The following is a 10864-nucleotide window of genomic DNA, read 5'->3' on the forward strand; positions in this document are numbered from 1 at the left end:
GTGTATTTATGCTGTGTTGCAATAGAAAATGTATTTCTTACTGTGAATCCTAGTAAAAAATGTTTAAAAAAAACAAATCTATTCAAATGTTTGAATAGAACTATTGCCTGATGGGAAAACTCCAATACATGAGGATTCTTTTACATCAGCGTATTCCTCAAAGTAAGGATTTTAAAAAAGCACTTAAAAACAAATCCTATTTATATCTTCCTAGGCTGTAGTTTGGTTAAGTGATATGATTAAAGTGTCATTGCAAGTTACTGTTGAGCATGGGCCTCAAGTATTGTAACTTTACACACTTTTGCCTCTTTCAGTGGGTTTTTTCCTCATAAGAACCAGAGGTGCTCCACTAGATTAAAAGTTTCTTTGTCCCTTCTAAGTAATTTAGAAATTTGTATCTCCTGGTTTAACCTTCAGTTCCCATTCCCACCCTTTGTAGACTATTTCATGTTAGTCTACAAGCTACTTGTGGAATTGTTGTGCTTCATGAGCCATTGTAACATTCAGTCTAATGTAAGGAAGGGTAATCCCAGAGCCTGGAGACTGTGTGGGGAATATAGAGTGTGAATTTCCCTGTGAACAGCATCCTTTGCCAACTTCAAAGACTCTTTGCATACTTGGAGGCAATAGTACATCTGTAGTGTTGGCTAGGGTAAAAAACTCTTTTCAATCCAGTGCCTTGTAATGAATTCATTTTTTAGTCTTTACTTATGTTGGTTGCTTTTTGGAGTCTTAGAGTTGGTCTATACCCTTTTAAAATATGGACAATCCAAATTTAAAACAACATGTTAAGAAACATAAAAACACACTGCCTAAGTTTAAAAGGAAACATTGCTGGACTGTACTGATCTTGTATTAAATATACAAGATCAGACTGTGTATGTGTGCACATTTCAAGCAATGGAAGGAAATATTGAATTTTCTGTCTTTTCTGTTTCACAAGAACAACCTCAATGTGGGGCAGTTGAACAGACTTGAGAGACAGGTCTCACAGCTTTGAAGAACAACAAACACTAATGAGCAACTATATAATATGAGAAACTGAACTCCAAGACATGCATTCCATAACTTCGATATTCAGACTTGCTATGAGAAAATATTCTCTGTATCCAACCATAACTGAATAAAAACCACCTTATTTCTCAGGAGACATTTAACTGAGTTTTCAGCTCTAGGCAGAATCCTGTAGGAGGCTCAACAGAAGTCCAAAGGATCAATCAAGAAGGTACGACAATACATGCCAACCCCAGCCAGGTGGCTGGGTTGGGACATTGTCCTGTACATCAAAAGGCTGAGGGTTCAGTCCCCAGTTAGGGTGCATACCTAGGTTGTGGGTGTTTGATCCTTGGACAGGGTGCAGACACGAGGCATCTGACTGATGTTTCTCTCCCCTCTCTCTCTCAAGTCAAAAAACATATTCTTGGTTGAGGATTAAAAAAAGAAGGGTGAGGAAGAGGAGGGGCGAGAGAGGAGAAGAAAGTATGACAACCAGTAAAGTGAGGGACTGCAAGTCAAGGCTGTGCCAGGCTCTTCCGTTTTGGCAATGACATAGCTGCAAACCTTTCACCTCAATGGCTAGGACCCCAGGCCTCAGCAAACGTTACAGATTCTCTCACCAGAAGGCTGAGAAGCACTTCCTCAGGCTCCAGACAGCACTGGAACTTGACTCGCTCATGTGGCAACACTACAGTGTATTACAACACCAACTAGGATACTCCCTCAGTCACATGATTTTACTGAAAATTTAACCAAGTGGACTATTTAACTTTTTTTTATATTAGCCATATGTCCTTTGACTTCTGGAAACCACACTTGCAGAATCATACTGTCTTCTGTCAGCTTTTGCTGCTAGTTACTCTCATTAGAATAAACAAAACCACCTACTTTTGCCCTTGCTGGTGTGGCTCAGTGGACTGAGCACTAGCCTGTGAACCAAAGGGTCACTGGTTTGATTCCCAGTACAGGGCACATGCCTGAGATGTGGGCCAGGTCACCAGTAGGGGGCGCATGATAGGCAACCACGCATTGATGTTTCTCTCCCTCTCTTTCTCCCTCCATTCCCCTCTCTCCAAAAATAAATAAAATCTTTAAAACAAAACTACTGTAGGAACTCAAAGCGGCTAAGAGGATTGATTGATGTCAATTCAATCAGTGGTTCTGGTAGAAAAGAGAATGAAATCGTCCATTTATCCTAGAGAATAGCCTAGGCATAATAATTGTGAGCTACTAGCAGTTGGATTTAAATAAAGATCAAGAAAAAATTTCTCTATACCTGTCTGTAATATGAGTACAATACTTGCCCCTTTGTAAAGATTGTGAGGATTTAATGAATTAATCAAGCAGAGATTTCAGTGAATAGATTCAAAGTTGATTTGAGTGGGTTAGATTAAAAGGCTTTTAGATTTTCTTAGATTTTTCTGATTCTACTGTCATATAGTTGTGAGGCCAAGTTAAGCCTCATATTGAGATGTCTAAGAAGTAATGCAGTGTTTTCATATTATCCGATTTAATAACTCCTACTTACCCTCCAGGTTTCAGCTATTCCTGACATATACCTTCTCTAGCCAATCCAAATAATTTCTCTTTCCGCCTCCCTCTCGTAGCATCTTTCTTTCCCTTCATAACATCGTCACAGCTCTTCCCAGTCCTACAGAGTCTCAGTGTAGCACTCATTTAGTCAAATTAGTTTTCTTTGTTAAAAATTAATCATAGCAAAATTAAATGTAAAGCCTCTCTTAAAAATGAATCTATTACTAATGACTCAGCCACTTTGAAAAGCAGTTTCTCATAAAGGTAAGGCATATACTTGCCATATGACCCAGCAATCCCACACCCAGGTATTTAACATAAGTTAAATGAAAACCTATAGTCAAATACAAATCTTATGTGAACGTTTATTTGTCATCATCCAAAACTGGAAGCAACCAAATATCTCTTGGTTGGGAAAGAATAAACTATTTTACATCTTTTTCAAAAGAACAGATTATTGATATACTCAAAATAGACATATGAAAAGAATCATGCTAAGTGAAAGAAACCAGACTTAAAAGGGTACATACACTGTTTGAATCCAGGTATATGACATTGGTGCAAGGACAAAATTACATGGACAGAAAGTAGATCAGTGGTTACCAAGGACTGGGGAGAGGACCAGTGCTGACTACAGAGACAGACACAGGGGATGTTTCAGGAACCTAGAGCATCGTGAGCTATGTAGACACGTCAAAACTTGCATAACCATACTTTAAAAGGGCGACTTTGTGTATGTAAATACCTTAATAAGAAAGTGAGGAAAACTTTTAAACATTTCGCTTACTTGGTAGGTTTTCTAGTATTCTTTTCTTGCTTAAGATATAATCATTGTTACATCAATTCAGCATTATCTTTGTTGTCGTTGTCATGATGTCTGTCCCATGGATATCAAACTGAGCTCTAAACACTTAGAGACCCAGGGGCCTACTAAAAGCAGTCCAAGGTAGATGGCTCTGATTTCTGCTGGTAACTGCTGGACTACAACATAACCCTCTTTTTCAAAAATGAAAATTTCTTTTATGGACCCTCTCGGAGATTTGTTGGATTGAGTCAACAACATTTCAAGAGCCATGTAGCAGTTTCCTAACCAAGTTAATATTTTTCTCTTCTAAATCACTACTAAGTAATGTATTTACAATAGTTATGCTTCAATTCTAGTTTAATTAACCAGAGAAGTTCCCAGAGACCCACAAATAATGGAGGTTAGTGACTTTGATGCTACCTAGGAGAGAACCTGTGGGCTTGTAAGTGAAAAAGGCAGTCCTGAAAAGTAAAACCAGATTAGGGAAGAAAACTGTAGGTAGGTAAACAGAAAAATAGGGGAAATGTCTTATATCTTCCTCCTCTCTCATCTAACGCAGCATGCTCTCCTCCCGTATCGTTTGCTCCCTCAGGATGTGTGGATCATAGGTCCAGAATGCAACTTTCTCAACTGACCGCATTTATCTGCAGTTATTTCACGATGACAAGTGAACTAGCATTGATTACCAGTCTAAAACATGCAAGGCCATCTTGATAAACATGAAATTGTCGCTCTTTTTCTAGTTTCCCACTTCAGGAATTGTGAATGCTATGTTCAGGAAAAGCTTCATTTGGTATATGAGCTCAGTGCTCCACTCAGCAGAAAAGGTAAATAAATTTTAATGGAAATAAAATCCACAGCCCTGGTAATATTCAAGATTCTTATACCCTATACTTAAGTTAGTGAAAATCAAGAGCTCTTCACCACTGATTTGTACAGTTAATAGCCTTTATTGGGCAGAACCAGAACTCAAAAAAAACAAATGAACTCACGTTCTTGAGAAAACTGCTTCTGCAGTGCCCACCTTACTGCTACACCAAAGCTTAGTCAACCTATTTAGCAATTTAACATTGACCCTTTCCTGCAAAATTATGGTCAACTTCCATTTTGTCTAAAAGAAACTTTTAAATATCAAATATTTAAAATCCTAAGGTGATTTTAGGTGTTTCTTACTGCTATGGGAGAGCTGTTAGCTGCAGTTACTCTAATCAAGCCAGGGATATTTAAGTCAGAACCTCTAAAAGAATAGTTTTTTTGAAATCACCACAGGAAGATAGAAATGCTGTCACTAAAACCCCAAGGTAATGTTGGCAAAGTAATAACCATCTGAATTCTCATTGTAAAAGCATCAAGGCTGGGTTAAATGTTAGTTCGGTGTAAATTGTCATTACTAGTCTAGGTTCTTGATCCAGATAGCTAAATTTTTGATATACCTGAGATACGGGAAGTGAATTATCGATAGGATTAACTACAGAAAAGGTGAGGGTATAGTTGTGTTCTGAAATGACCAAAACTTCACTATTTTGCACTGCATATTCTGGGCATAGAGTACAAATAGTTCTTAAAAGATCGGTCATACCTTACATATAATCTGTCTTTAACTCCTCAATCAAGTTGTCTTTCCAATTTTTTTTTTTTTTCATATTCTAAAGCCACACCAGAATCCCTGAAATCTTAGTAAAATCCTGACTGAGACAGTTACAGTATTATAGAATTTGGTCAACTTAAAGAGTAAAAGGTGGTTTTCAGCCTGGCTGGTGTAGCTCAGTGGTAGCCCAGGCTGCAAACCAAAGGGTTGCCAGTTTGATTCCCAGTCAGGTCCCCAGTGGGGTCCATGTGAGAGGCAACCACACATAGATGTTTCTCTCCCTCCCGTCCACTTTCTAAGTAAAATCTTTAAAATAACGTAGTTTCCAAGCACCAGTTTGTTCTCTTTTTCAAAATCCACTCCATTTTTAATCAATTAAAACACAAGGAAATAGAAATAAACTATCCATGAAATTTAAGTTTAGTGACTACCACTAGGTGGTGCTCAAACCAGGCAATTATCTTAACCTACACAAAACGAATTCTGTGAAAAGGCAGCATCTAGGTAAATTCACTTCCTAGACTCTCCTTGCCCTCCTTCCTATAGAGCTATTCTCTGTAATTAAACATTGATGTAGGAGGTTGGACAGTTTATCCTACACTGGTCAAGCCTACAGCTTTATTAAATTTACTTTTGTCAGTCACCAGCTTTTAAAAAGGAACTTACCACTAGAAATATGCAACATAGTTGTAAAAGCTTACGGGGTAGTTTCCTCATGGAACTATAAAATCTTTTAACACTCTTTACAGCCCTCATCAATGTTTCTGCTACCGTAGTGTGTAAAGGCTATTTTACCTATTTTAGAATGAAAAAATTTCAAATTGTAATCAACTTGGAAATTAACAGGGTGCATTCCACAACTATAAGCACATAACAGATGATTTTGCCACCTTCAACTGGGTATCATAATTTTGATTTTTGGCACACATGTTCTAACAGTCAGTCACTTTTACTAGATAGCTGTCATCACACCCAAACATTCTAACAAATGACACTATCTCCCCCTTGTAACTAATCATTGCATGCAAAGTCACCAATCTATCAGTTCTGTGTGTTTACTTTTGGTGTCTAACAAATTTTAGCAACTTTTAATTTTCAATGGTGTAATGTTCAAGTGGCACCAAGCAAAATGTCAAAATCAGGTCCTTCCCCCTCATTTACACTAATTTGCCACTTGACCTCTTTAAACTCTAGGCTTAAACCTCCATATGGCAATGTTTCTTTATCCAGCTTATTGAAAGTGGACCTTTAAATATTTAAAGTGACAAACACACTCAACTTCCAGTATCATTTATTTTTCCTAGAATCTAGATACAATTAACTGTAGCAAGACAGTGCTCAATACTATTTAAGCCTTGTTTTAAGTTCTTTAAACTAGCTCATTTGTAAACGTGAATTCACATTTCAGTAAAAATGGAAACTAGGTTTGACATTAACAAAATTTACTTGATGTTAACTACAAAACTTGTATGAAACACGTGGACTTAATACACCAAAATTTGGCCTTTATAAACTAGCTTACACATAAACAGTTACTTTATCGTCCTAACCTATTTAGTGTTGCACCAGAGCCCCTCCCACTGCTTTTATACTACAAGATTCCTCCCCTTAGGACAAGGTGAGAAAATTCCCACCCAGGAAAGAAAGAAAAACCCTAACAGATTTATCCAATTCTGAATCAGCAAATATAACACCAGAAATAGGTTATGGGCTACTTTTAACCTAAATAACATAAAAGAAAATTACAGTGTTGACCAAAAGAACACACAGGTTTCTCGTTAAACTTTGTTTTAATGGGTCTCAAAATTCTGTGACAGATTTTGGTCAAGTTGTTTCCATTAAAAAGTACTGATTTTTAAAAACTAATAACTTAAAAACTGCCACACACACAAAAAAAAACCAAATGGTCCACAAAACATTCTCCTTTCCTTCTGAAGGTTTTACGATGCATTGTAATCATTAACCAGTCCTTTACTATTAAACTTAAGTGGCCAATTGAGACAAACAGTTCTGAGACCGTTCTTCCACCACTGATTAAGACTGGGGTGGCAGGTGTTGGGGATAATATTCATTTAGCCTTCTGAGCTTTCTGGGCAGACTTGGTGACTTTGCCAGCTCCAGCTGCCTTCTTGTCCACTGCTTTGATGACACCAACAGCAACTGTCTGCCTCATGTCACGAACAGCAAAGCGGCCTATTAAAACAAATTATGTATCATTAGAAACATTTGGCACACACAAAAAAATTTCACTTAAGTAAAATTTCTAATTACATTAATACATCATCCTTACCCAGAGGAGGATAGTCAGAGAAGCTCTCAACACACATGGGCTTGCCGGGAACCATGTCAACAATGGCAGCATCACCAGATTTCAAAAACTTTGGGCCATCTTCCAGCTTTTTCCCAGATCGACGATCAATCTTCTCCTTCAGCTCAGCAAATTTGCAAGCAATATGAGCTGTGTGACAATCCAGAACAGGTGCATATCCAGCACTGATTTGGCCAGGATGGTTGAGGATAATCACCTTGGGAAAAAAGGTTTGTGTTTAGTCAGTCTCAAGAGACAGTCAAGGCTCTCATGAGGAAATTAAAAACAGGACATTTCTGAAGTGTTACCTGAGCTGTGAAGCCAGCAGCTTCCATTGGTGGGTCATTTTTGCTGTCACCAGCCACATTGCCACGACGAACATCTTTGACAGACACGTTCTTGACATTGAAGCCCACATTGTCCCCAGGAAGAGCTTCACTCAAAGCTTCGTGGTGCATTTCGACAGACTTTACTTCAGTTGTAACGTTGACTGGAGCAAAAGTGACCACCATGCCAGGTTTCAGAACACCAGTTTCCACTCGGCCCACAGGGACAGTACCAATGCCTAAAAAATGTGTAGGCCATAGTCATCAATACCTCTGAAGGAACTGCAGCCACCCACAAGTTACATTCTGACAGCAACATTCAACTTACCACCAATTTTGTAGACATCCTGGAGAGGCAGACGCAGGGGCTTGTCCGTTGGACGAGTTGGTGGCAGGATGCAATCCAGAGCTTCAAGCAGTGTGGTTCCACTGGCACTGCCATCTTTCCGGGTAACTTTCCATCCCTTGAACCACGGCATCTAAAACACAAGATTGTCAATCACTGTTACCTGCAATTCTGTGCCCCCAACAAGGGTTTTTCCAAAAATTAAGTCACTTACGTTAGCACTTGGCTCCAGCATGTTGTCACCATTCCAACCAGAAATTGGCACAAATGCTACTGTGTCAGGGTTGTAGCCAATTTTCTTAATGTAGGTGCTGACTTCTTTCACAATTTCCTCGTATCTCTTCTGGCTGTAGGGCGGCTCAGTGGAATCCATTTTGTTAACACCAACAATCAGCTGTTTCACACCCAGTGTGTAAGCCAGAAGGGCATGTTCACGGGTCTGCCCATTCTTGGAGATACCTGCTTCAAACTCACCAACACCAGCAGCAACAATCAGGACAGCACAGTCAGCCTTTAAAAGAAAACAAAGCCATACCCTACTAAATGAGAGCTCTTCAAAACAGGTAAGACCAATGTATAAGGCAGGTCCCAAGATTAATCCCTACAAACCTGAGATGTCCCTGTAATCATGTTCTTGATGAAGTCTCTGTGTCCTGGGGCATCGATGATGGTCACGTAATACTTGCTGGTTTCGAATTTCCACAGGGAGATATCAATGGTGATACCACGCTCACGTTCAGCTTTCAGTTTATCCAAGACCCAAGCATACTTGAAGGAGCCCTTTCCCATCTGTAAGGATCAGAATGGTTACTTAGTAACTAAGACTCGCTCCAACTTGAAATTCCTTACCACCCCTCCAACTTAGAAGAAATGTTCTCAGAGCAGTTACAGAGCAAAGGGATTCAATGCAAACATCTTGTTATAAGCTAACCAATGACACTGAAGACTTCTGAAAATTAGCACTCAAAATAACTGTCATAAATCCATTTATCTTAGTTACTGTACCTACCTCAGCAGCCTCCTTCTCAAATTTTTCAATGGTTCTTTTGTCAATCCCACCACATTTGTAGATCAGATGACCAGTAGTGGTAGACTTGCCGGAATCTACGTGTCCAATAACCACAATGTTGATGTGAGTCTTTTCCTTTCCCATTTTGGCTTTGATTTAGTGATGGTTTTCTCGACACCTAAATTGGGGAAAAAACTTTAAAACCACAATCCCACAGGCTCTTGAACCAGCCTCGATGCAAATCAAAGGGCAAATTCCAAGGAGATTATAACCGATGCCAAACTGGCCCGACTCTTGTCTCCACCCACTAAGTGTGGGGAAACTCCATCGCCTAAGTTCCCTCCCCCAACCCGAGAAGCTCCGCTCCCCAGGCCACGAGCAGATACCCCAGCGCCAGGACGGCGCCCGGCCCCCGGAGGGGTCACAGGAAGCAGCAGTCCGGGGGAAAAGCCGTTTCCCTTTGTGCGGGTGACTCACCCGCCCGCCCCGGGCCGCCGCGTCCTCCATTTTGAGTTCCCTGCACAGGCCCGGCGAGCGGCCATCTTTCCGCGCATGCAACTGGTGCCGAGCAGGCGGGCTGGCCTCGCCGCCGGGGTGGGGCGACAGGCCCAGGGCGGCGCGCGCCCGGCCACTCTCGGATCTCCCCGTCCGACTCGTCGCCCCACACCTCGCCGGACATGTGCGCCCGGCGGAGGGCCCCGCCGCCGCCCACACGCCGACAACCCGACGAACGCTGAACAGCCCGAGCTGCCAAGATCCCGACCAACCTCGGCTGAACTATACCGACGGGAAAAACCGTGTAGATGGTTTTTCCGAAAGCTCAAGTGGGCCAAGACGTCAGCGTAACTGGGCAGAGCAGACACGGGGGGAACCGCACGCGGCGGCGGGCACGGCGCGCAAGCCAGGCCTCAACCCAAGCACGAGGCTCAGAAGGCGCCTAAAAAAAAGCGCCAGGCCTCGAACTCTCCCACCCACTTACAGACCGAAATTCGGGGTCGAGAACAGCGCAAAGTAGTTCAGTGGCACGGCGGGAAAGGAAGGCACGCGAGGGCCGCCGCCCGCTCCAGGAGTCCAGGCCGCGGAGGCCACGCCCGGTACTCACCTGTGTTCTGGCGGCAAACCCGTTGCGAAAAAGAACGCTCAGGAGGACCACAGCACTTATATACGGCTCTCCCCCACCCTCGGGGAAGTGGGCGGAGCCAGCACACGACACGGCTTTCCCAGCTCACCCCGCGCCACCTCCGCCAGGCTCCGGCTCAATCGCCGTCCCCTCCCCCCAAAGTTCGGGGACTGTGGGTGCTGTGCAGTCAGCCCACTGAGGAGCACACGTCGCCTCGCGCATGCTCTCCTGGACCCCGATGACGAGAGGAGGGGTGGGGGGCGGGACGAACGGTCCCCGGATTCTAGGTTACTGGGAGTTTACCGACGGTCCCTGGGATTCCCCAAGGCGAAGGCGAGCCTTCCTTTTGTATGAATTACTTTCAGCAGCAGCTGGGGGGTGGGGCGGCGAGGAGACGTGGGGCTCGGATACCCAGAACCTTTCCTCTACCGTTTCTAGTTTAACTGCAAAGATGACCTCGAGATTGGGGTATCGCATCATCCCGCAGTACACCTTCCGTCTTCACCTTTGTCCTCCTGCAGGTCCGGGACAAACCTCTAGAACTGTTTCCCCTGCTGGGCGCGCAGCCACGGGGGGGAGGGCTGCTCCCCACCCCTTAGCTCTCGGCGCCCGTTCCGGCAGAAAAGAAGAGCTTGGCCCTGGGAGCCGGGACCGCGGACGTAGGGGATCGGTCACTTCGTGGCCGTGAGCCCCACGGATATGCTCCTGGAGTTGCCACTTGTCCGGTTCCAGTCCAAGCCATCTATCTGCTTTTAGCGAAGTCCGTTTCACTCCTTCACCCACACGTCCAGTTTTTCAGTCTTACAGTTTGCTTTACTTCTAACTCTAGGAAT

At 42.8% G+C, this 10864-nt stretch overlaps 1 protein-coding gene across 1 annotated transcript; it reads right to left on the minus strand.

The window, feature by feature from the left end:
- Positions 1-6693: 6693 nt before the first annotated feature.
- Positions 6694-10117, minus strand: EEF1A1 (eukaryotic translation elongation factor 1 alpha 1). The gene is made up of 8 exons (XM_053664056.1): positions 10014-10117; positions 8912-9089; positions 8512-8691; positions 8117-8413; positions 7885-8035; positions 7539-7795; positions 7213-7447; positions 6694-7115 (listed from the first exon to the last, which is right to left on the minus strand). The coding sequence occupies exons 2-8, from the start codon at positions 9053-9055 to the stop codon at positions 6991-6993; spliced, it is 1389 nt and encodes a 462-aa protein (XP_053520031.1). The 5' UTR covers positions 9056-9089; positions 10014-10117; the 3' UTR covers positions 6694-6990.
- Between the last annotated feature and the right edge of the window lie 747 nt (positions 10118-10864).

The sequence above is a fragment of the Artibeus jamaicensis genome, unplaced genomic scaffold, assembly GCF_021234435.1.
Source record: "Artibeus jamaicensis isolate MK-2021 breed Jamaican fruit bat unplaced genomic scaffold, CSHL_Jam_final contig_1127, whole genome shotgun sequence".
NCBI lineage: Eukaryota > Metazoa > Chordata > Mammalia > Chiroptera > Phyllostomidae > Artibeus > Artibeus jamaicensis.

Coding starts and splice junctions, on each gene's coding strand:
- EEF1A1 (XM_053664056.1), bottom strand. CDS start 9,055: ATGGGAAAGGAAAAGACTCACATCAACATTGTGGTTATTGGACACGTA. Junction 7,796..7,884: donor GGATGTCTACAAAATTGGTG/GTAAGTTGAATG, acceptor CACATTTTTTAG/GCATTGGTACTGTCCCTGTG. Junction 7,116..7,212: donor CTCTGACTATCCTCCTCTGG/GTAAGGATGATG, acceptor TTGTTTTAATAG/GCCGCTTTGCTGTTCGTGAC.